The sequence below is a fragment of the Leptinotarsa decemlineata genome, unplaced genomic scaffold, assembly GCF_025532065.1.
Source record: "Leptinotarsa decemlineata unplaced genomic scaffold, Ldec_3_MD MMD2_tig00026328_RagTag_RagTag, whole genome shotgun sequence".
In the NCBI taxonomy this organism is placed as follows: Eukaryota; Metazoa; Arthropoda; class Insecta; order Coleoptera; family Chrysomelidae; genus Leptinotarsa; species Leptinotarsa decemlineata.
In genome coordinates this window covers 33,431,988-33,457,815 of record NW_027412688.1, presented here as the reverse complement: position 1 = coordinate 33,457,815, position 25,828 = coordinate 33,431,988, and the positions used below count along the sequence as shown (strand labels likewise).

At 35.7% G+C, this 25,828-nt stretch overlaps 2 protein-coding genes across 2 annotated transcripts; one reads left to right on the top strand and one right to left on the bottom strand.

The window, feature by feature from the left end:
* Nucleotides 1-1,540: 1,540 nt before the first annotated feature.
* On the top strand, nucleotides 1,541-12,713 carry LOC111506695 (UDP-glucosyltransferase 2). The gene is made up of 5 exons (XM_023161861.2): nucleotides 1,541-1,789; nucleotides 5,472-6,073; nucleotides 9,796-10,015; nucleotides 12,070-12,289; nucleotides 12,411-12,713. The coding sequence occupies exons 1-5, from the start codon at nucleotides 1,561-1,563 to the stop codon at nucleotides 12,691-12,693; spliced, it is 1,554 nt and encodes a 517-aa protein (XP_023017629.2). The 5' UTR covers nucleotides 1,541-1,560; the 3' UTR covers nucleotides 12,694-12,713.
* A 2,579-nt stretch (nucleotides 12,714-15,292) lies between these two features.
* On the bottom strand, nucleotides 15,293-25,210 carry LOC111506692 (uncharacterized). Its single transcript, XM_023161854.2, has 2 exons — nucleotides 25,039-25,210; nucleotides 15,293-19,347 (listed from the first exon to the last, which is right to left on the bottom strand). Exons 1-2 carry the CDS (start codon nucleotides 25,045-25,047, stop codon nucleotides 17,638-17,640), a joined length of 1,719 nt encoding a protein of 572 aa, XP_023017622.2. The 5' UTR covers nucleotides 25,048-25,210; the 3' UTR covers nucleotides 15,293-17,637.
* Between the last annotated feature and the right edge of the window lie 618 nt (nucleotides 25,211-25,828).

Genomic DNA, 25,828 nt, shown 5'->3' with positions numbered 1-25,828 from the left:
ATAAAGTACAATGAAACCAAATACCTTCCATTTACTTCTTAAATAGATAATGTATCAAATTTGAGCCCTTCAGGAGTATCTGATATACAAGTATGAAATAACCAATGGTCGTTTAACAAAAACTTCAGGTTTTGTTGTAAAATGTGGAATATTAAAATTAAAAATCGACCTGTTTCAGGTTTTTGTAAAACGACCTTTGAATTTATTCCATACTTTGCGGACACACTGTATATTTTCAAACAATTCATTGACATTAAAAATAATCACTCATCCACAGAAAACACCACAATAGTGTCAAAAAAATGGGTGAGCCTGGAAAATATGTAATAGATAAAGTACAATGAAATCAAATACCTTCCATTTGAGCCCTTCAGAAGTATGTGATATATATTTCCAAAAATTTTTTTGAGATTCAAACAAAATTCACTCATTTACAGAAAACACTACAATAGTGTCAAAAAATGGTTGAGCCTGGAAAATATGTTAGGTACAGATAAAGTACAATGAAACCAAATACTTCACTTTACTTCTTCACCAGATAATTCATCAAATTTGACCCCTCCAGCAATATTGATGGATAAGTTATATTCGACAAAATGAATTTAAAAAAATACTAAGGGATCATAATTATTCGTCATATTTCTTCGAAACATCAAAATTACAGTACAACTTTGGAAATCAGTTTTTTTATCGACCTTTTTTGGGTAATTGTTACCTTCCACAATCTGAAAAAATATAAAAATTATAATGGAGAACTTTATACAAGTGTAGAAGGGCAAACTTTTTAGTTTACCCCGATAAGTTACTGCATAAAAATCAAAGTATTTTTCACAAAGAAAAATCTTCTATTTATCAGTAACTTGTCGTTTTTAACAATTTTGCCTATCAAAAAAATTATTAAGAAATAATACTTATCTTTTACGTTTCGGAGGCCAAAATCTGCCTCCGTCTTCAGAAATGGATCAAATAAAATAAGTCATCAAGAAAGGAATAACTGCGTATATATTCGAATATTCTATCCATTTCTGAAGACGGAGGCAGATTTTGGCCTCCGAAACGTAAAAGATAAGTATTATTTCTTAATAACTTTTTTGATAGGCAAAATTGTTAAAAACGATAAGTCACTGATAAATAGAAGATTTTTCTTTGTGAAAAATACTTTGATTTTTACGCAGTAACTTATCGGGGTAAACTAAAAAGTTCGCCCTTCTACACTTGTATAAAGTTCTCCATTATAATTTTTATATTTTTTCAGATTGTGGAAGGTAACAATTACCCAAAAAAGGTCGATAAAAAAACTGATTTTTTCCTCCACAAAAAAAGATACTTTCGTTGAAAACTTTGGAAACATATTCGATGCAATTTGTCCGGCGTATGTAAACTTAAATCACTTCTGTAGCGTTGGGATGAAGAAGAATATAAAGAAGACGGTGTATCAGTATAATTACTATCACTTGAGACGCCACTGCACTATACAAGATCAAAGATAACGAGATAATTATTGAGATAATCAACCAAGGATATAATGTCAAGGATTTCAATCACACTCAGTTTTCGAAAATGATTCGTTATCCAATCTTGACATTCATTATCTATTCATTATGTTATGTAAGAAAAACGTTTTGTGCGAATATTTTACTAACGGAGGATTTGGGATCGCCCAGTCATCAAATCTGGAATTATGCCCTTGCCGACGAATTGGTACTAAGAGGGCACAATGTTACTATTTTAGGACCTAAGTCAATTCCTTTGGAAGGGCATGAGAAGTTTCATAGGATCGAGCTAGAAGGTAAGCCAGGATTGGTGGAAACTCTGTACAGAAGTTTCTTGTAAAGTTCTAGCCAAATTAATTCGTTTGTGGGGAGCCACTGTAAAATGTACCTGATCTAAGATCATTTTCAAGATGAATACTCCAAAATGATAATTTCTTACTCAAAAATGATAATTGTGATGCACTGTTTGGAACTCTGGTATAGTAATAAATATTACTGGAGTTCAATCCCAACACCAAACTGTTATTTTTAACACCTCGACACGTGTTTCAATCACCAAGTGATCATTTTCAAGAGGAAGACTCCAAAATGATAATTTCTGACTCAAAAATGATACTTGTGATGCACTGTTTGAAATCTTTGGTATAGTAATAAATATTACTGGAGTTCAATCCCAACACCAAACTATTATTTTTAACACCTCGACACGTGTTTCAATCAACAAGTGATCCTCTTCAAGAGGAAGACTCCAAAATGATAATTTCTGACTCAAAAATGATACTTGTGATGCACTTTTTGGAACCTTTGGTGTAGTAATAAATATTACTGGTGTTTGATCCCACCACCAAACCATTATTTTCAACACCTCGACACGTGTTTCAATCACCAAGTGATTGGAAGATGAAAGATGATCGCTTGGTGATCGAAACACGTGTCGATGTGTTAAAAATAACTGTTTGGTGTTGGGATTAAACTCCAGTAATGTTAAAAAATGATAATTTGAAATTTCACTGAAATCGATACAAAACATAAAGGCTGTGCACATCCGTCTCTAATATTTATTGGATAAAAACATCCACGGCTATGCATACACTAAAATACTCTTCAACCAACCCTAGTGAATGAAGTATGTTATGTAATTATAAGATAGACTCCAAATCATGTTTTTATGAAAATGAAATCAGTTATTTTTATTTTCTCTGGACCTGACACAGCCTAGGCACAGTAAATCAGTAAATGAGAAGTATTGGAAAACTATGGATAAGTTATTTTTTTTTAAAGATTTTGTCAAAGAGAAATTGATAATTTCAATTCCATTGGGCCAATAATGGCCCAATGGAATTGAAATTCCCGAATAAATTAATGGCTTGGTTTACAGTAGTCTTTCTCAAAGTAGGCGATAACGCCCCCTTGTGGTCGCTGGAGGTCTATAGGGGGCAGTAAAGGGCACAGAGAAGATTGGGGGGCGTTGAAGCGGTTTAGGGGGGTGAAGGCTAATTTGAATTTTTTTGCTTTTAACACAAACTTTACCGCTCCTTCACGCTTGACGCGCGTTTCCTCGGGTAAAGCCATCTAGGGAAATAGACAGTAACTATTTCCTGTCCAATTGTTGTCAAACTGTACAATAGATGGTGGTAAGCTTCAATGCGAAGCGAGAAGTTTCTAGTCTCCATTCTCGAGAGTACTAGGCCCGCCCGCTGCCTCATATAAAAGCGCGCGCGCCATCCAGCCAGTAATGTCATTCGACGATATTACGAATATCGTGAGTGGTGTCATTAGTAAAGTTTTAATACTTGATACTTTACTTCGGCATTTTTGAAGACAAAGTTATGTCGGAAGCAGAAAAGAAGAAACGGCAGTATAGCGCGGAATATATAAAATATGGATTTATTGAAAATCCCACAAATCCATCTCCGCCTATGTGCCTTCTTAGTCAAAAAACATTATCGAATGAAGCGATGAAACCCTCAAGGCTACAAGATCATTTGAATAAAATGCATTCAGGTAAAAAAAACAAAAGTGTGACTTATGTTCAAGAACTGGAAAAGAAACGCTCACCTCAGCCAACTGTGTCAAAACTTTTTCAGCGACTTTTAAGCAAAACGACGCCGGACTCCAAGATTCCTACAATATCTCCTTGCCAATTGCTCAAACAGGTAAACCTCACACTATTGGAGAAGATTTAATTTTACCGGCAATGAAAGAAGTAATAACTAGTGTGCTCCATAAACCAGCGGCAGATATTATCCGAAAACTTCCTTTGAGCAATAGTTCCGTGCAAAGACGAATTGATGAGATGGCTGAAAACATTGAAGAGTCATTATGCAATCATCTGAACACATTTAAATTCTCATTTCAGTTAGATGAGTCCACTTTACCAGCCAATGAAGCATTGTTGTTGTCATACGTGAGGTTTATTAAAAATGAGAAGATATATCAAGAACTGCTATTTGCCAGAAATTTAGAGACCGATACAAAAGGAGAAACTATATATGATACACTGAAAAAATTTTGTGATGAGAAAGAAATTCCACTGAAAAACATTATATCAGCTGCTACGGATGGCGTTCCGGCTATGACAGGACGTCACAAAGGCTACTTAAAAAATAAAATAAATTCCAGATGTGCTCGCTGTACATTGCGTCATTCATTTCATTTCGAAAAATTTGAGTGAGCGCTTCTCTCAATCACTGCAATATATCATCAAATCAGTCAATAAAATCCGAAACATCTCTTTAAATGACAGATTATTTAATCAGCTTTGTGTTGCTGATGATGAAGATTTCAACCGGTTGCTATTTCACACAGAAGTGCGTTGATTTTCAAGAGGTAACTGTCTGACTCGATTTTACAATCTATTCGACTCTGTAATAGAGTTTTTGGAAAACAAAGACAAAGAATTGCACGACAACCTCATCACTTCAAAGAATGATATTGCGTACTTGACAGACCTGTATAAATTATTTAATGATGTCAATCTCCAACTTCAAGACTTGAATTTGATTAAAACAAAAAATGTCATTGCTGCTTTTGTAGTCAAATTGCTCTTATACAAGACGTGAGTTTCGCAATTTCCCTAATTTGTCAGCAGTAGCCTTCAACAACGCCGACTTGCTTTTTTAGTGCCAACATTTGGAGAACCTCCACAGTGATTTCGCAAAACGATTCCAGGACATTTTAAAATTGGAAATAACGGAGTGGGTGTTTGATCTTTTTTCAAATGTCAACACAGCAGGATCACCTTAGTTGAAAGAAGAACTCAAAAAACTGATAACGAACAAGAACATAAAATAAAAAAATGGATACCAAGAATTTTGGCTACAAAAGCCAATCCCGCAATTGTACCCTGGATTATAGTCCATCGTTCAACGAATTTTGATAGCATTCCCATCATCGTATTTGTGTGAACGTGGAATTAGTTGCTAACTAAAGAGAGAAATCGGTTGCAGGTTACCGAACGCGGTGACTTACGGCTGTTTTTGAGTAAATTCGAGCCTGATATTAAACAAACTCGTTGAAAATCATCAAATTCATCCTTCACATTAGATTAGTTTTGAAATTTAAATTGAAATGTTTGTTTTACATGAATAAAAGTTTTCCTAATATTACAAAATGGTGTTTTACATTACCTTCATCAGAAAGTCTTATTTTCACATGACAAATATAATTCAATTATTAAGAAAATGACTGCGATTGTGATTCTTAAGGTGTAGTAAAGTAAAAAAATTGGGGGGCGCTAAAAAATAATTAATTCTCGAAGTGGGCGGTAGACGAAATAAGTTTGAGAACCTCTGGTTGACAGGGACCGAATCATATCAGAATCATATCAGACAATGGAAGTCCGAACTAGTAAAATTTAATATATTTTTTTCTTTAGTCTTGATTGTAAATGACTTGTTTCAAACATATTCAAGTACGTAATGTACTCAATCAAATTTTCTTACTCATTTATTCACACTTCTCATTATATTTTCTCAGGCCTTTATTCTGCGCACGCATTCGATTCGGAGACATTGTATAGCTATGGGCGACTGAACAATCTGCAATTGATAAACGAATACGCTCTCTTCACGTGCAACCATTCGCTAGGCACGAACGGCTTCCGCACACTCATGAACTACCCGAAAGACTTCAAATTCGATGTGATATTATTCGACATCACGGTGAGCAACTGTCTGTTGCCTCTGAGCCAGAGATTCAAATCTCCTCCCAGCATAGGACTCACTGCTTTGCTACTTCCACCCCATCTATCGGAAGCATTTGGAAACCCTTATCAGTCTTCGTATTTACCGCACATTTTATTCCAGTTTTCGAACGATATGAGTTTTCTAGAACGATTGCAGAATTATGTTTGGACCAAGTTGGAGGCTATCGTTAAAAAGTATTATTACACCCCCAAATCGGAGGAGATAGCCAGGAGAGTTTTTGGGGAGAGTATGCAGCCGTTTGATACCCTCTTGAAACAACTGTCTTTGCTCCTCTGCAATTTGAGTCCTGGATTCCATCATTCGCAACCTTTCACCCCAAATATAATTCCTGTCGGAGGCGTTCATATCGATACAAAGAAAAAGTTGCCGCAGGTGGGTAGTGTTACGTTACGTAAATAATGACAGTGTATTTGTATCGTTTAAACTTTATCAATCACAAGTCTATCAAATCGAGAAAACATATCCATATGCACTACTAGTTGGTTATACAAATCCAGGATACTTACTTCTCGATGCGCAAGCAAATTGGCATCCTCAGGAGATGAAGAAAAATAATTTCTATCTCTAAAAATGACCCCTATTCATATCTAACAAGTTACACTTTCACTTCATTTTGCTTTCTCTTTGCTTTCTTTGCTTTCTATGCTTTCGAAAGTATCCAAAAATCTGGTGTCACGTACCGATCTGGATATGAGCAGCATTTTCTTCCATTTTCCATCATCTTGTCAATAGAGTTACCTAACATTTATTAGGTTAGGTTAGGTTAGGTTAGGTTAGGTTAGGTTAGGTTAACAAATGGTTTTGAAGACTACTTTCTCGTTCAATTTCAAATAGTACGATCTACGTACGATCCAGACCGGTATGGCCTGGAATCCAGACCAGAGACAGTTTGTTAAATCTTCCTATTGAGAGTTGTTTTTGGCAATTTGCTACCAATTCAGACTACCTTTCAGTGAAAGACAGAAGACAAATCACGTTGGGGAGCCTCGTTTATCTTTGACATTCGAGTTCTCTGTCGATCCCATAGATGTCGTCTTCACAAGAAGAGATGTCATCGGCCGCACTTACAAAGTTACCAGTAGTAGAATTTTGAACTACACGGATCAGAACAATCTTTGTAGTAATAACGAACATACCTATAAGAATAATAAGGCTACCGAATTAGCTCCACACCTTTGATTGAATTTCATTTTCACTCAGTGGTTGGGACATCTCTTTCAGATTTTTCGGAATCATTCGACACTATTTCTTGTAATCAAATTGATGGGCCTAGGTTTCCCAAATGATTCATTGGACTTAGTGGAATCATGAAAGACCGCAGTCCAACAGTTAGGTACATGCAATGGAATATTATCAAGTTCCAAGCTCAAGGTATCTCAAGGTTCTGACTGAGGTCACTCAACTGAATACAATAGTAGATTAATTTAGTACTTGGTGTCAATGCAACAAATTCATTTGGATTCAATCGAGATCTATTTCAACTATTTCATAATAAACTAGTTGTTGCCCGCGGCTCCGCCCGCGTAGAATTTGGTAGTTGTAGTACTAATTAGTACTATGTTGCTGTATCGATGCTGTTCCAGAATCAGAATCAACAAACTTATGCGTGCGCAAGCTTTATCACGATCGGTTAATCGTTGAGAGTTTATCACTTACCAACCAACCAACCAACAAATGCATTTTTATATATTAGATTAGCGAAGTTGTGGTTTCAAGAACGAAAATTAAACTTTAATTATCATGAATTTCACTAGTTCGGACTTCCATTGTCTAATATATAAAATGATTTGAAATCCCTAAAACAATTGAAAAAAGAGAATTGAAAATGAATAGCTGAAAGTAACAATTATTTCAAGCAAAAATAACCTGAAATGAAAGAATAGTGAAATAAAATACAAGTAACAATAGAACAATTGAACAAAAAATAAAAAATGAAGTATAAAAATTATAAAGAAATGAAGTGAAAATAAAAATAACAAGTTAAGAGATTCCAAGCCACATTAGTTCACAACGTTTCGATTGTAGATACTAACTTGGAATCTCTTAATTTTTTATTTTTATTTTCATTTTATTTCTTTATAATTTTTTTATACTTTATTTTTTGTTCAATCGTTCTATTGTTACTTGTATTTAATTTCACTATTCTTTGATTTCAAGTTATTTTTGCTTAATATAATTGTTATTTTCAGCTATTCATTTTTAATTCTCTTTTTTTAATTGTTTCACGGATTTCAAATCATTTTATATATTAGACAATGGAAGTTCGAACTAGTGAAATTCATCATGAAACATTGTCAATCACCTTCAAACATACGTGTAATGATCATATTCGAAAAGTTTGCAACTGACTCAATTTTGCATACATATAAAATACACTATAGTCAAATTTGGATTGTTAAATGTCTACTTTTTGTGTCTTACGCTCACATCAGCTTATATACGGCTTCGGAATGTGCCATCAAGTTCCTAAGAGTTTTTATTGCTCAGAAAAAAATATTGAGATCGGAATTTATTCTGAGTTTTCATGATAGTCGCAGACTGATTTTTCAGAGAGAGGTCTCTTGACTTCACCTTTCATATTTATCTGGAAATGGTCAGTGTTGCCCATACAAATATCAATATATCTTCCAGAAAAGTGGATATTCATGGTAGAAACACCCTCAATAAACCCGAACTTTTTGAACCTTCTTCCTCATAAAGAGGGTGATTTTAGGTGCTCCACATTATTCAATGCAATACATTTTTATATTAACTTGCCGTCGAGTATCAGAATGACCAGGTCAGAAAAACTTGTCAATGTTGAGATGAAGAAATGACTTCCTCAGAAGTGTTATTACTGTCTTGAGGAATTTTTACATGACACTTCCTCTCGACATTTTTGGAATATTCGATAGTGGAGCTTTTTTTTATAAATTTCCTTGTTGTTAATGCCCATTTCAGGTGAATATCATCAAATGGTAGCTTCTATTCAATGTGTGTTTTTCGGATGAGTATGTTTTCTTCTTGAGTCGTTTGGTGAATCGCCACAATTTTCTTTACTGGACTGATACCAATTTACTACTTCTCCATGAGATACCATCTGGTTTCATCTGGAACTTCCATGAAAGGCAAAGTTGTGAGTGGCTTCTGAACCACAATAAAAAGCATACACACGCGCTTAATGGTGCATTAATACAGTTGTTTCTATAGTCAAACAGTCCATAGAGACAACTGTTCACCAGTTGCTGAACACGCTCTCTAAGAAAGCAGTTATGCATTGCTTTCGATCTAACGCAAGTTCTGTAGCCGAAGAGTATTATCCGTGGCTCTACAGGAAGAAACTACAAATCCATAAACATGAAAAACTTTCCAACTGATGAGAAGAGAGCTTGAACATCAACCAGACATGGATACCGGCTTCAAATATTACAGATCATGACTAAATAGCAAAAGATTTGTTGAACACCGGCCGAGAAACCTTACACGCTATGATGAAGAAGGTACCCCTTCAAATTACTCGCAAAATGTGCGAGATTGATTGAATAACATGTTTCCATGACTCCGGATTGGACCAAGAGGCGCAATAAGATGGCCCCTTCGGTCACCCGATTTGAGTCGTTTAGATTTTCTCGGGTAGCACATGGAAACCAAAGTTCACAACTCTCCACGGTTATTCATAAAGTTGGTTTTGAAATTAAATTAAATCGATTTTGGCATTTTTTGTTTGTCTATTGAAAAGCTACACTTTCCAAAATAGTTAATCGATATTTGAAAATTGCACATAAATGTATAGAATATACAGGTATCACTTCAATCACTTCACTTCAATTCTGATTTGACAGAGTTGGGGAAACGAAACTCCCATTCGAAAGATTGGATATATTGTTTTTTTTCGCCTCAAGAGGAGAAGATAATTTTTTTTTTTAATTTTGCCGAAATATTTTTTCCACCTTGTGATGGGTGGGCGGTACGTTTTTGATGGGTAACCCTGTACATGCTCTCTCAGATATTCAAACTTTAATTGAAAACTTATTTTTCAGTAAACTCATTTCAAACAAACAGATGTTTTTGATGGTTTTTCAGTCAATCCCATAGTTTTATTCATTTGTTTTCAGGACTTACAGGAAATCATGGATAATGCTAAACATGGTGTTATTTTATTTTCTCTCGGGAGCAATGTGAGGTCCGATGCTCTCAAAGTGGAAAAAAGGAAAGCCATTATAGATGCTTTCAGTAAACTGAATCAGATAATATTATGGAAATTTGAGAGTCAACTAAGTGACGTTCCTAAAAATGTAATTATTCGTAGATGGTTACCTCAATCTGAAATTTTGGGTGAGTCTTGCCAATTAGTCACTTCACATAAAATATATACTAATCAACAAAAAACTGTATATGGATACCAAAGATAATAGTCCTAACCGAAGTGCCAAAGATTAATAACACTTTATTGAGAAAATTACGTAAAATAGTTCACAAATCTGCAACGCAGATTTGATATTGAATTGAATTGATAATAATCAGTATTGTTATCAGTTAATGATACTTCTGTATCTGTAAAGTAGGGAGGGTGAGTGTAAGCCCACGCACTTAGGCCACATGTGACCAATTGTACATCCTCCCGAGGAGTTGGAGTTGTCCTCCTAGGTCGTCGTCCATCCTGTCCTTTCCAGGAAGGTGGACAGGTCGCTGGGAGACATCTCCTTTATATCGGCAGGTGTAAGCCAAGACTCGCCGAACACACACTCTCTTATTGACGATAACTCCTGGCACTCGCACAGGACATGCCTGACAGTCTCGACTTCCTGTTCACACATCCTGCATAGAGGTGTGTCCACTAGCCCCATATTATGTAGGTGTTTCCTTAGCTGACAGTGGCCAGTCAGAAATCCTACTGTAAGGCGTAGATTTTTCCTGGTCATCGCCAGATATTTCTTCGGCGCCAGCTTCCCGGAGTCGCCCAAGGTGATCCTGGCAAGATTACATCCTTTGATTTCATCCCATCTCTTTAAAGATTGAGCATGGGTGTAACATTTGACTAGTTCCGCAATTGTCGAAGTCATCAGGCCGTGGGTGCTACTGGGTCCTAAAATTCTTAGTCCAGCCGCTTCCTTGGCTAAAGAGTCGGCAATGCGATTACCTTTACTCCTGTCGTGCCCTTTAACCCACCTCAGGATAATGTCATTATCTACCGAGGCTTTGGCTAAATCTTGGTGGCACTCTAGTGCTAGCCTGAAGTAACACGGTGTCTGTTCAAAGCTAATAGTGCTTGTCTGCTATCAGTGCAGATTGTTATGTTTTTGCCAGAAATTCTTTTCTTGGTTATTTCTTTTGTGGCGATTGAGATACCAGCCAGTTCTGTTTGGACCACGCTGGTATTTCTTCCCATTCCCCACTTAATCCTTAGGCAAAGTGATCTGGAGTACACTCCACATCCTGAGCCTTCTTTGGTTTTTGAGCCATCTGTATTTAATGATACTTAGATTGTGAGTTAAAATGGATACTTCAGTTTTCTCTCCAGTAAAACAAATGAGCAATTTTGCTTTTTCGGTTAACGAAAAGATATTCTCAATGTATATGACTCTCTCATACATCAAAATCCTTCGTATGCCAAATATATACCAAAATCGTCGATATATGAACTCAAGCATGAGAAAAAAAATGAAGTTGTGACCCTCGACAAAATGATGGGGGTCGTGAAAAAAGACCAAAGTACGTCTCCAATGATAAGCCGAAAAAAATTATGAAAAGCTCTAAAAGAATTGAATTTCAGCTGGGGAAAACAGAACTGAAAATCGCTCTTAATCGCACCCTTGCAAAGGAGGGTGCTGCAAGCAGCTTTATTGGACCAGAACCTGTCATTGGCACCGCTTTCTGCGTTTCCAAACAAAGATTGAACACCTGGATAGCAAGAAGATTTATGGACTTCTGACAGAATCTTCCAGGATTGGCGTTTATTCACCCTTCGAAGCTTGATACCAAACATTTCTTGGACTACAGTAGCGATGAACTACGATAACTAACAGGCCTTCTTAGAGGTCACTATCATTTGAGGCATCAAATGCAGAGACTCGGACTGTCGGAAGACAGTGTGTATCGCCTCTGTTTGGAAAATGATGTAAGAGCAGAGCACATACTTTGTGCCTGCCCCGCTGGGGACCGAATCAGGCTTTTAGAGTTCGGCAAAGCCGTAGTGTTTTTCGAATACGTCAATTCTGAATGAATATCACGAATGACAGCAAATCTTTATCAAAAAATTAAGTTGTTCGGAAAAATAGCCATAACGTTTAATTTACACTACTTTTTTGACTCGTCCCAACTGTATGTTGTTTTTAATCTCACTATCATCATTTAAATATTTTTTTATGAATATAAAAATTATTTTGCAGCCCATCCGAATTTGAAATTATTTATCACTCATGGTGGTGGATTGAGTACCATCGAAGGAGCCTTTTTCGGAGTACCAATGCTTGGAATACCTTTTTTCGTAGATCAATACCACAATATAGATTTAGTTCTGAACAGAAAAATGGGGTCGAAATTGGAATATAGCACTTTGACCAGTGACACTCTCCTCAGCAGCATCCAGGCAATTCTGAACAACCCAATGTAAGTTTATTGAAATAACCTGACTGACTAAGTTCACCTTCATGATATGATGAAAATATTGAAGCTCTCAGTTTTGCATTTACTTCGCTCCTCAAAACGAATTGCATATTGTGTTTCCCAGGTATTCCGAAGAAGCAAAGAAAATATCAAGAGTCATGAGAGATATGCCAGAAACCGCAATGGAAAGAGCAATATTTTGGATTGAATATGTCATGAGACATAACGGTACCCACATCTTGGACCCAAAATCAAGAAGTCTTTCGAATTTTGTATCATCCTCAACGGATATTCATTTATTCCTATTACTGTTGTTCGTTTTATTACTATATACGTCTTTTAAAGTGGTATCCTCAATAATATCAATGTTGTTAAAAAAAAAACATAAAAAAACAAAAAAGGAATAAAGTGATATGAAAAGGTTGAATTTTATTTATTGGAATTCCAGATATTGTTGTCCATTATAAATTTATATGTATCCAATATCACGCTATAACATAACGTTATTGGTGCGTTTGAAGGACGAAATTTTGGAAAAACGGACCCATTTAAAAAAAGAAAGTGCTGTTTCATTAAGATAACGCAAATCAATGAAAACGATGGCAAAATTGCTTGAATTAGATTTCGAATTGCTTTCGCGTCCACCGTATCCTCCAGATCTAGCCCCCAGCGATTTATTTCTATTCTCAGACCTCAAGAAAACGCTCACTAGAAAGAAATGAGCGCTGATAAAGAGCTTGCTATATTGAATAGTCAAATCAAATTTTATCAAAAAAAGAATGTTTTCTATATGACTATACGAACTTTTTGGCCCAAACTCCCAACAACAAGCCAAATGGTTTCGATCTAGTTTATTATAAATTGTTCAAACAGGCACCTGAACTAAATAATTGATAATAATAATAATAATGACGTACCTACCTGAATAGAACAGATGAAGAACACTTTCGCGCAAGCCAACTCATAGAGAGGAAAAATAAGTCGAAGAGAATACTAGGTTTGTTTTGGTTCTGTATTTCGAACTGTTGGAGAACCGTTCCAAAGTGACGCAGAATCAATGCACAGAATACAACAGTTACAGAACAGTTCTGTAGGTTCCCATGTATGGCAAGGGTCAGGTATTTTCACCTGAACTTGAGCATATCATATGCACCCGACGGAAAAACAACAACTAACCCATTTCACTAGTTCGGATTTCCATTGTCTACTATATAAAATGATTTGAAATCCCTGAAACAACTAAAAAAGAAGTATTGAAAATGAATAGCTGAAAATAACAATTATATTAAGCAAAATAAACGTGAAATGAAATAATATTGAAATGAAATACAAGTGAAATAGAACAATTGAACAAAAATAAATAAAAATAAAGAAATGAAAAAAGAAAATAAAAAGTTGAGAGATTTCAAGTCACGTTAGTTCGATTATTAGTATCTACAATCGTCTTCGGGTGATGACTGGAGTGATTCCTCCGAGAGATGACTATTTATAGGTCGTTCGAGTACTTTCACTTATCCCCGCTTTCCATTTTCCGCTTCATTGGTTCTGTGGGAGATGACTGGCGGGAGTTGCCCATTTTTCGCTTGATGATGGGTTTCTATATGTTGCGTGTTTCGACGCTAGCTTGGCTGAATACGTTGTTGGACAACATGTAAACGGCTTCCTTGAATTTTCTCCTAAACCAATGTTCCTCTCTGTACAAAATCTCAGCTTGGGACCACTCGATGTTGTGTTGATGGGTCCAAACATGGTCTGCTATTCCTGATTTGCTGGTTTTCCCTCGCTGTGTGTGTTTCTTGTGCTCGGCAATGCTAACATTCAATGACCTTTTAATTTCACCAATATAGGATTTTCCGCACTCACAGGGTATCCGGTAAATGCAATCCGATAAATGCACCGGATAGCAGGAATAGCAGACCATGTTTGGACCCATGAACACAACATCAAGTGGTGCCAAGCTGAGATCTTGCACAGAGAGGAACATTGGTTTAGGAGAAAATTTAAGGAAGCCGCTTATATATTGTCCAACAACGTATTCAGCCAAGCCAGCGTAGAAATACGCAACATATGGAAACCTATCATCATGCGAAAAATGGCCAACTCCCGCCAAACGGTCATCTCCCACGGAACCAGTGAAGCAGAAAATGGAAAGCGGGGATAAGTGGAAGTACTCGAACGACCTATAAATAGTCATCTCTCAGAGGAATCAGTCCAGTCATCACCCGAAGACGATTGTAGATACCAATAATCGAAACGTCGTGAACTGACGTGACTTGGAATCTCTCAACATTTTATTTTTGTTTTCTTTTTTCATTTCTTCATTTTTATTTATTTTTGTTCAATTGTTCTATTTTACTTGTATTTATTTCACTATTATTTCATTTCAGGTTTATTTTGCTTAATATAATTGTTATTTTCAGCTATTCCTTTTTGATATTTCTTTTTTAGTTGTTTCAGGGATTTCAAATCATTTTATATAGTAGACAATGGAAGTCCGAACTAGTGAAATTCATCATGAAACATTGTCAATCACCTTCAAACAACTAACCCAGCTAATGCCGCGCAGAAAGCTGAAGTAAAACCATCAGGCACCTATGGAAAGTTTTCGAGTTGAAAGGTCAGTCGTAAGTTACTTCCCACTATGAAAAGTAGAAATTAATTTAATTTAATCGGTACAAATAATCGGTAGACTGGTTTAGAGGTACTCATCAAATCATCAGTACCGGGCATGGTCATTTCAGAACGGAGTGAACCATCTGTGTATCACGGACCAAACAAATATAATTCCAGCTAGTCATGAACTCTTTCTGCGCCACCTGTAGACAAAGCGAGGAAATAACTCCACAAATACTTCGGGGAGGGAGTCGGAATAATGATTAATGTTCATTATTATTATTATTATTTATCTTTTTCGTTTCAATTTGCTATTTTTCCATTAATTTTGTTGTATGACTCCTGAATTCAATTCATACAGCTAAGGCATAGGTACTTGAAAGAAAAAAAATATTCAATTACAATTTTTATTAATTCATCTGCAACAATTTCACTGTAGTTACAAATACTGAGTTGAACAAAAATGAACTCCACAGACAGAAATTCAATTTCTTCCACAGTAATCGACAAAGAATCTCAATTATACAAATATTGCACAATAAAAAATACAATCAAGAAATGTAGACCTTCAAATATAATAGAAAATATTCAAAATATATTCTTTCAAAAAAAATATCGATTGAACTTCAAGACAAAACATGTATAAACTGTATAGAAATAAAACTCAAATAGTTCGTCAAAAGCTAGCATTTACAACTTCATTAATTGAATTTTATAAAGTGAATTTGGGAAATCTCCGAATGGGTGGGTAAATTATGCCAAAAGGCAAAACACTGAAATCAACTGAATCTGAAACAACTGTATGTATCTTTTCAAATTGAAAAAGATTTAAAAATTATTTCAAAAGAAAATCAAAAGTAAAATAAAAAAAGGTTGATTTCTTCAATCTTTCTCCGACATAGGCATACCAAATTCAAGTAACATTTAGAATACAGAGTTTCCATATGTATATCAAATGAACTATAGGGAATAAACTCCTTCTTGCTCTTTTGATTCTAAAGATATACGGAAAAAATGACAAGTTGTACGTTTTATTATAATACCTCCTTCATTTAGAGAAATATGGAAAATTTGTCACGTGAACCTCAAATCAGCTATCAGAATAAATATGTACAATGAATTGTTATAAAGTGTCATCCGACTTGGATCACCCTCAAGTTTGGAATTTTAGAGCAATTTTTTGATAGACAATGTACATTTTTCCTATTAAAATAAAACACTTTGCAATATAAAGATCAGTCAACTAACGTTGACTCTGGTCTGTAAGTGGTGGTATTTCTAATTTGAAGTTTCTTTCGAATTCTGTGTAAAAAATCACCAAGATCACCAAGATCACCAAAATAAAAGTGCCTGAAATGATACATCATTCCTTCAGTATTCTCAAAATGAGAAACATGTCTGGATTTATGTTATTAGTTTCTGAAATATAAAACTTCATAGGAGTTTCAAATTAGAATTAATTCATTCATTTGCTGGTCAAGATCAATACCAATTCATTTCTCTCCAAACTCCTACTTAGAATTTTGATTGACTCCTGCAAGAGAATATACCAGAACTGTTTTGTTAACCTCAAAGATTTATACAAGGAACGAAAAAGGATCGCCAGAGAAAATTTCGAAAATCAGCTGTGATATAAAGAGTGCGTATTGTTATCACTAGAGTGAGTATCAGGACCGTAATAAAATTAAATTATAATGTTCCTGACGATCATCAAATTACTCTATATCTAAAGAATATCGAAGGCAATTCAATTTGTCAATATCGTATGAATAGTGTCTATCAAAAATGGCTATTGAAAATACAAATGCGTTCAGGGTGGCCCAAGTTGAAGGCATCCTGTACAAAAATTTCATGAACGTACTGTGAAAGATTATCAATATATACGCATACACAGAAAATACATCGAAAAATAGTCAAATTTGTCAGCGACTCTATATTTGTCACTATTTGTCAGATTCCCGTGCCTAGACACAAATCCAACTAGCCTCGTTTTCAATATCATTGATGAAAATGTATTATATACCATATGTAACCTCATCAAGGTCTGAGGTTTGAGTAAGTTGAAGGCACTCAGCAATCGATCAACTGTTTCTGCTGAACAGTCTTCTTCTAGCAAGGGATTTAAAAAACAAAATTCCAATGAAGAATATCTCTGAATCATCAGGAAATCAAAAATCAGTTTTCTGAGTATACAGACTAAAAAACTACAAATAATTGTCAGATGCATTTTTCGGAAATGTCAGATGACAATGGTCAAACAAGTTTAAATAAAGTGAACTAAATTCCTTTGTAGTTCATTCGAATGAAAAAACATCGATGAAGAACTGAAAGGGAATCATAATTTAAAAGTCATACGAGAACCCAATCGGAAATGAGAAATAAGAAATTAATACTGGGTCGGAAAAGTTGTAGCTCAGCAGGTGACAACAAGAAGTAATGAAATGAAAGTTAATTTTCTGCAGAGCAGTATTTTTGTGATGAAGTCACATATGATGATGAAGGAATTGAGTCAGATGAAAAATAATTTGTAGAAGTTTCAGAAGTATCTTTGGTTTGATTTTGTCCAGTAGAGTTTTCCACTATAATAGAAACACTATCGACCTGGTTTTGGAGTTGTCCTCTTCATTTACCAACACAGTTTCAGGTTTCAACTAACACTCATTTGTTTTCCGAATTTCATCATCATAACCATTTTTATTTCGTTCGATAGGAATTTCGAGCAATGCCTTTATGACTATTTATCGTTTTTTTTCATTTCGTTTCTTTTGGGTTCCAGGCAAATTGTCCCTTTCATTTGTGTTTTGTTGTGCCTGAGATTGCATCGGGGTATTATCAGAGCTCTCAGTTCGATTTAAATGATGTAGTATCTCAGCCTCCATCATTGGTGACACATAAACAGGGGTAGGATACGTTATGGTGGCTTCCTGATCTAAATTAATGACCTCATTTCTATTTTGATTTTTGGAAGTTCCTGGCAATACCGTATTTTTGGTTACATTTATATTTGTCCCTGATCCAGTTGCATGTGCTGATCGTCCAGAAATATTATCAGTTTCATATCTGTTTCGCTTCGTAGGAGATCCGAGCAAATTCTCCAGAGAAATATTTGCGATATCACTTATACTCGAGCTTCGTGCTGCAGCAGTTTCATTTCTATTCTCTTCACAAGGACCATCTAGTAGTGACTCTAAAGACATTTTTCTGCCGGGTGATATTCTTGAAGTACTAGGTGAAACAGCTTTTAGTGATTCCAAGGACATTTTTCTGTGGATAATTTTATTTCCTTCAGAAGAAGATTCCCTCTGATCTATATTAGAGGCACACCTCTTTGCAGCAATGTCACTGGGTGATATTCTTGAAGTACTAGCTGAAACAGCTTGTAGTGATTCTAAGGCCATTCTGTCGATAATTCTATTTCCTCTTAAAGGAGATTCTCTCTGATCTATATTAGAGGCACACCTTTTTGCAGCAATGTCACTGGGTGATATTCTTGAAGTACTAGCTGAAACAGCTTGTAGTGATTCTAAGGCCATTCTGTCGATAATTCTATTCCCTCTAGAAGGAGATTCTCTCTTACCTATATTAAAGGCACAACTCTTTGCAATGTCACTGGGTGATATTCTTGAAGTACTAGCTGAAAAACCTTGTAGTGATTCTAAGGACATTTTTCTGTCGATAATTCTATTCTCTCTATAAGGAGATTCCCTTCGACCTATATTAGAGGCACAACTCTTTGCAATTTCACTGGGTGATATTTTTGAAGTACCAGCTGAAACAGCTTGTAGTGATTCAAAGGACATTTTTCTGTCGATAATTCTATTTCTTCTAGAAGGAGATTCTCTCTGACCTATATTAGAGGCATAATTCTTGGCATTGTCACTGGGTGATATTCTTGAAGTACCAGCTGAAATAGTTTGGCATGTACAACCTCTATCGTTAGCCGCTAGAGGACTAGTTTTATTTTCATTCGAAGCGATGGTAGCATTTTCGGTTTCATTTGTATCTCGTACTGAAGAAGGACCAGGAAGTGATGATGTTTCGAATTCATTGTTACGATTTTGTGATACTGCAGAGGTACTTGCTGCATCCGTCCAAGTTTCTCCAAAATGGATTTTATTGTGTGGCTCCCAAAGCAAAATATCAAATACCCCCAAACAAGTTTGACATCTAAATGTTTCATGTTCACGTTCATGTTTTTCTACTAGTTCCCAGGTAGGAAAAGTTTTTCGACAAAATCGGCATTGGATTTTTGCAGTATGCACTTTCCTATGTTCCAAATAATTAGCAGAAGTTGAGAAGACTACGTTGGGGCACAAATGACAAAAAAATGGTACCGTTGCTATATGACTCCTCATGTGGTCTGCTAAAACTGATTTATTCGGAAACTCTATACAGCAGTCTATGCAGAACAACTTGGGAACAGTTGTTTTCTGTTCACCCGATGAGCGCTGCAAATGGAAATGAAAATATTATTTGAAATAATGCGATTCATACGGTGTTCAAGTTGAATTTTACTTGAACTGTGTGAAAAACTTGAATATTACAGTGGGATAAGAAATGGTTTCCTATCATCACCAAGACAATAGAAGTGATAATGAGTGCGGAGGAAAATATTTTCAACAGTTATATCGCAAGACCGATAAATTTCATTTTTGACGAAAACTTTGTTGTTCAGCAATATCATGATAAAAAACGGCACGATAAAAGCACAAGCCGTGGTGGTTTTACCAATTTCTGGTTTCTCGATTGGATTTGCTCAAAAATAACATAGTTTGAGTTTGAAAAATTGGACTTCTGAGAAAATTTTCAGGTCCAGTGGTATTAGTGAAGATCATGTACTGAAATATTCTCAGCTGAATGCATTCATATAACTCCTTAGAATTCTATTGAGGTTCACCTCGATCGAATGTGAAACCCCAGTCATGATGTTTGCTGTTCTTGAACTTCTTGGAATGGGATTCCACATTCGATTGAGGTTCACTTAATCCAGGTACAGGATTTATGTACTACCTGATTCAACATAAACACGCCTTACATAATTCATTTTTATTTTTATTCGAAGTGAAAGAAAACAATATATCGAGTGGTCCAACGAAAAGTATGCACCTTGCTTTTCTCCTTTTTTTTTGTAACTTAACGCAAAAATGCTCGGTTAGGTCAATTTTGCTTTTGAGAGGGACACATTTCAGATGTATTTTTCTACCTGTGCCTTCAACCCCCTAGCGAGGGTGAGTAACAACCCTAAAATTTTAAATGGAAAGTAGGGTCGAGTGATATATCATTTGAAAGGGCACAAAATTATCTTTTCAATGATACCTAATTTGTTGTATTTACTTGAATAGTTATGAAAAAAGCAAGAACATTCCCTCGATATTTTTGGTGTTAATGAAAATGTGAAAAAAAAACAGCATTTTTATCACTACTACATTCCTCAATTTCTCTCGTGCGTTTTTTGGTTCAAATAGCAACAGCAGATAAGTGTACAAAAAGAATTTAGGCAAACGTTCATTGATTCAGTTCGGTTGCTTTTGAAATTATTTCAACTTTACTGTAAAAATGGTTTATTCCATTCCTGAACGAGTTGAAATTGTTAAACTCAATGAAGATGATCCTGATAGAAGGCTGCAATTTTGTGAACAACTGAGCCAGCTACTAATTGATGATCCGAACCTAACATTCAACACGTGCTTTTCCGATGAGAGTACATTTTTTTTAATGGAGCTGTGAATAGGCATAATTGCCGTTACTGGGATGACAGTAACCCACACTTATTCCGAGAGGTCCATACCCAGTACCCTCGAAAAATCAATGTCTGGTGTGGCATATTAGGTAGTCATATCGTAGGGCCACTTTCTATTCCTGGGAATTCAACTGGTGAGGTCTACCTGAACATGCTTGAAGATACAATTGATCCTCTCATAACAGAAATAATTGAAAATGACCAAAATCATAATGATGATCGGCTTCATTTCCAGCAAGATGGAACACCTCCTCACTATATACCTCCGGTAAGAGAGTTTTTAGATGACCGGTTTACTGGACAGTGGATTGGAAGGAGAGGCCCCATCGAATGGCCTGCCTGGTCACCTGATATATCGCCTTTAGACTTTTTCCTTTGGGGACGCTTGAAAAATAAATGTTTTGCCACGCAGCCCGAGTCCATAGAAGATCTTCGCCAACGAATTACAGCAGAATGCAGAAGTATAACACCTGATATGCTACAGAATGTTAGGAATAGATTTGAACAAAATCTGTATTATTGTATGGAAGCAAATGGGTCACATTTTCAGCACTTGCTGAAGTAGGATTCTACTAAGTCAATTACACATTTCAAAGTACTGGGTTGTAGTTGTTTTTCTTCATAATACCTACATGTTTGAGTGAAATACAATAAATTAGGTATCATTGGAAAGATAATTTTGTGCCCTTTTAAATGATATATCACTCGACCCCACTTTCCATTTAAAATTTTAGGGTTGTTACTCACCCTCGCTAGGGGGTTGAAGGCACAGGTAGAAAAATCCATCTAAAATGTGTCCCCCTCAAAAGCAAAACTGACCTGTCCGAGCATTTTTGTGTTAAGTTACAAAAAAAGGAGAAAAGCAAGGTGCATACTTTTCGTTGGACCACTCTGTATAAGGTACAAGAGGAAGAATTAAGGTGCAAGAGGAAGAATGAGCTCTCTTCAATATTGTATCCTATGGACAAATTTGTATTTTGTTTTTCTCCATATTGTGTCATGTTATTTCAGCTGTCAATAAATTCATTTAATATTATTATTATTATTATATTATCTGTTGTGTATTCTGTTACAACAGGAACACCACAGGGTAGTATTCTTGGTCTGTTGATATTTTTACTCTTTGTCAATGATTTTTCTGATGAAGTGTACCTTTATGCAGATGATACGTCCATCATTTTATCGAGCAAAACACCGGATGAAATGAATACCCAAGTCAACACTGTATTGCAAAAATTCAATAAGTGCTGTTTCAAAAACAGACTAATCGTTAATGTGAATAAGACAGTTTGTATTGAATTTGCATATTCTCCGAGGAATAATTAATTAATTTTGCAGAAGTTATTCAGAGCGATACATAATTTCATTTTCAATTACTAATTGCAGTGCAACTGTTGACAGGAATTACTTCAGCACGCCATAAAAATAGATGAATTTGCTGACAGATTTCAGCAATTCATAAGCAACAAACGAACATAGTAAATCCTCTCAAACCAAATAGTAATCGAATCTACATTGAACCATTCAGAGTTGACACAGGATCTCCAGATTGATCGATTCAAAAAGTGAAGTCTTGTGGAGTGGGAAATTTACAGAGTTGAAAAGCAAGTTGAGAGAGTTGGATGTCCAAAAATATATCTACGTAACGCAACAAAAGTGGACAGCTTTAAAAAAATGCCGCCACTTATATTCGACGCATGGAATAGTCTCCAAGATTGCTACAGTGAGGTGAAGAAGTTGGCATTTGGAGTACTGACTCTTCGGATAGACATATTTGTGCGAGCAAGCGTTCTCTTGCATGAATATAATCAGTAGTAAAGTAATAACCCGACTAACAAATGAAAATTTACAGTCGTGTTTGAAACTTAAAACAACAAGTCATGAGCCAAATTTATATAAACTTTCTAAAACCATGCAAAGCCAATGCTTCCATTGAATTTGTTTGCTAAATTGTTTATTATTCAAGTACAAGTAAGTGCTGTAAGTAAGTGTAGGTGTTTTCAGTCGCCGATCCAGGACGGGAACCTATACGACTGTATTTCAAGCGGAAATTTACGCTATTGAAATGAATGCGGAGAGATTGGAAGAGTCCAACCTCAAACACAAGTCACTGAAAATATTCTCAGACAGTCAAGCGGCGTTGGAAGCTCTTGGCTCCTACCAAGCAACGTCTAAATTAGTAGCAAATTGCCAAAAACGACTCTCCTCGATAGGAAGACTTAACAGATGGTCTCTTGTCTGAATTCCTGACCATACTGGCTTGGAAGTCAATGAGTAAAAGAGGGTGCTGCAAGCAACTTCATCGGACCAGAACCTGTCATCAGCATCGCTTTAGGCTTTGCCAAAGAAAGGTTGAACACCTGGATGGCAAGTAGACTTATGGACTTCTGGCGGAATCTTCCAGGATTGGCTCACTCCAAGGCGTTTATTCACCATTCGAAGCTTGATACCAAGCAGTTGTTGGACTACAGTAGTAGGGATGATCTACGATGTCCAATAGACCAACTCACAGGTCACTGTCATTTGAATCATCATATGCAGAGACTCAGACTATCGAAAGACAGTATGTGTCACCTCTGTTTGAAAAATAATGAAACAGCAGAGCGCATACTTTGTGTCTTCCCCGCTGGGGACCGAATCAGGTTTTTAGAGTTCTGCAGAGCCGTAATCTTACCGTCTGGCCTGAAACACCACTCACTCACCATACAAACTGATTTATTTCGTTGGGAAGCTGAGTTTATTTGGTCGAGTGTGAATATGTGTGAGCCATAATAAACCCTTGCGGGTTGCGGTGTAGGGTCGAATAGACCCACTCACTTTGGACCTACCCTAACCTCAGTGCTGTAAGTGAATGTTGTTGTGGGAAAACACTAGTATATGAATATGTATAAATAAATATTTCATTGTGGCTCTTTAATAACTTTGAAATTTTTTAGATTGTAATTTTTGACTCAAAAGGTTGCCGATCCCTGGGTTAGATGCATCTCCGATACGTCGCGTAGGTATTCGTAGATTCGTAGGTATTATTCTCCGAATAAATTTCGATTACGATTTTGATATTTATGGATATCATAAATGAATTTTTGGTGTTTAAGAAGGAGCTTGAGTTGAAGGAGTGATGTCTCATTTTATGAGATTATGTAAAGTGTGAAGTTTTATCGTTTGGTGGCTTAGCCTTTGATTTTTCAATCATTCAATCGGTTTGAAAGAAATAAAATATATTTTGGGTTTCTACCTATCTACCAACATAGGAAAAAAGACTTCTGAGCAATGATGAAAAAGTAGTTCCATGTCGGTAATGTTTTTAGTTATTATATACAGTGTGATTCATCGAAAGCGTATCGCAAAGCTTAATTAATTATCAGAGAAAGTTTCTTCGCAAGAATCCAAAAAGACGTCAAGTCTGTAAATGGAAGTTCTGATATGGAAGCCATTTCAACGGTAGTGACCCAACGAATTGGAATCAAATTCATTAAAAAGGTTTCCTATACATCGAAGATATGGAGTTTTGAAATGCCTACATCAGATCGAAACAGCAACTGATGATCTTGGGATCTCAACTCAATCTGCAATCTGAAATTTCTCAAGAAATTTTTTTTTTATTTTCATTTGTTCTAATACAAAAATAATTTGTTTTTCACGACATTTGGGGGACTCCTACCTATTGTTGGTTCAAATATGCTGTATTTTTATATATGCAACATCTATAGCCGCACGTAAAACCGACCGCATGGCGACCTGTTGCCACGGCATGCGTCGCCATGCGCAAGCGACAGTTAGGCGTTACACGTTACATAACTTGGTTTGGAATCTTTCAATTTTCATTTCTTGTTGATATTATTTTTTTATTTTCAGCTCGTATTATTATTTCAATTTTTTTTTATTTTTTAGTTGTTGGTTGTATGTTATTTCTTTGTAATTTTAGTTTTTTATTCAATAAAATTGTTATTTTTCGGTTAACCTTTTTGATTTTTTACAGATTCTTTCAGGGATTTCGAATCAATTTATATTAAATTAGACAATGGAAGTCCGAACTGATGATAAAAGTATTTGTTTCGAAAGAATTTTTCTTTCGCGTAATTCAATGTTTATATGAAAGTAGCTGTTTCAGGAAGGCTTTTCCTTCCAATTTGTGTCTGAAAGTTACTTCTTTGCATGATCTATGTATAAAGTTATTCCTTTTAAAATTAATTACTTCCTTCCTTTCTTTGGAAGATTTCCACATTTTCTTGTATCAAGATAGAGTTGTAGAAAGCCAAAAACTTTCTATCCCATCAAATTGACATTTATTCCAACAAATCAATTACATTAACTGAAATACCCAATTTCATCGTACCACTCTATATATGATAGCGAGTATTATTTCAGAGTGAAAGCAAAAAATCATCATAAAACTCACCTTCGACATAGTGTCACTGGCAAGTTACCACTATTTCAACAAGAATTGTATCAACCAAAACAATGTGATGCTGTTCAAAAATCGCTGAAATAATAACACAATTATAATGTTTCCGCAGTTCGATGTTATCACGAATGCTTCTTCTGGTATTTGCAACTTTTTCTAATTACTTTTCGTTGTTGCCAGCAGGGAAGTTTCATATTTCGTTGAAGGCTCGTACACATGTCTGGAAATTTGGTACTGAATATTAAATTGGCAAAATATCACTGTTCGTTCTGTGAGTGAATAATTTTCAACTATTCATTGTGAGATTTTGCAAAACCGCAACGCGTGTTTTATTACACAATAACATCTTCAGGCGTATTTAGATGGTGTGTTAAATACACCTGAAGAATTTATCTTTTCAGTTTCTCAAACCTCGTTTGTCATTATCTAGGTGTGCTGTTACGTGTTCAGAAGTTAGTTGACCCTGCTCGACTCACTTCTTACTATACTGGTAAAATGGTATTCGTTACGTGTTCAGAGATAGAGTGTCCATAAACTCTCTACTACCTACTACTTAAATGTTGTTGAGTTTTACCTGAGTTCTTCTTCTTAGTTGACCTCATCTCTCCGTTAAGGTATCGAATATTAACGGGGAGATGAGGTCAACTAAGATGAAGAAGAACTCAGGTAAAACTCAACAACATTTAAGTAGTAGGTAGTAGAGAGTTTATGGACACTCTATTTCTGAACACGTAACGAATACCATTTTACCAGTATAGTAAGAAGTGAGTTGAGCAGGGTCAAA

Bases quoted from the DNA above. Each gene is read 5' to 3' on its own strand.
- LOC111506695 (XM_023161861.2), top strand. From the start codon at position 1,561: ATGATTCGTTATCCAATCTTGACATTCATTATCTATTCATTATGTTAT. The intron at 1,790-5,471 runs GTAAGCCAGGAT...ATATTTTCTCAG, and splicing joins TCATAGGATCGAGCTAGAAG to GCCTTTATTCTGCGCACGCA. The intron at 10,016-12,069 runs GTGAGTCTTGCC...ATTATTTTGCAG, and splicing joins ACCTCAATCTGAAATTTTGG to CCCATCCGAATTTGAAATTA.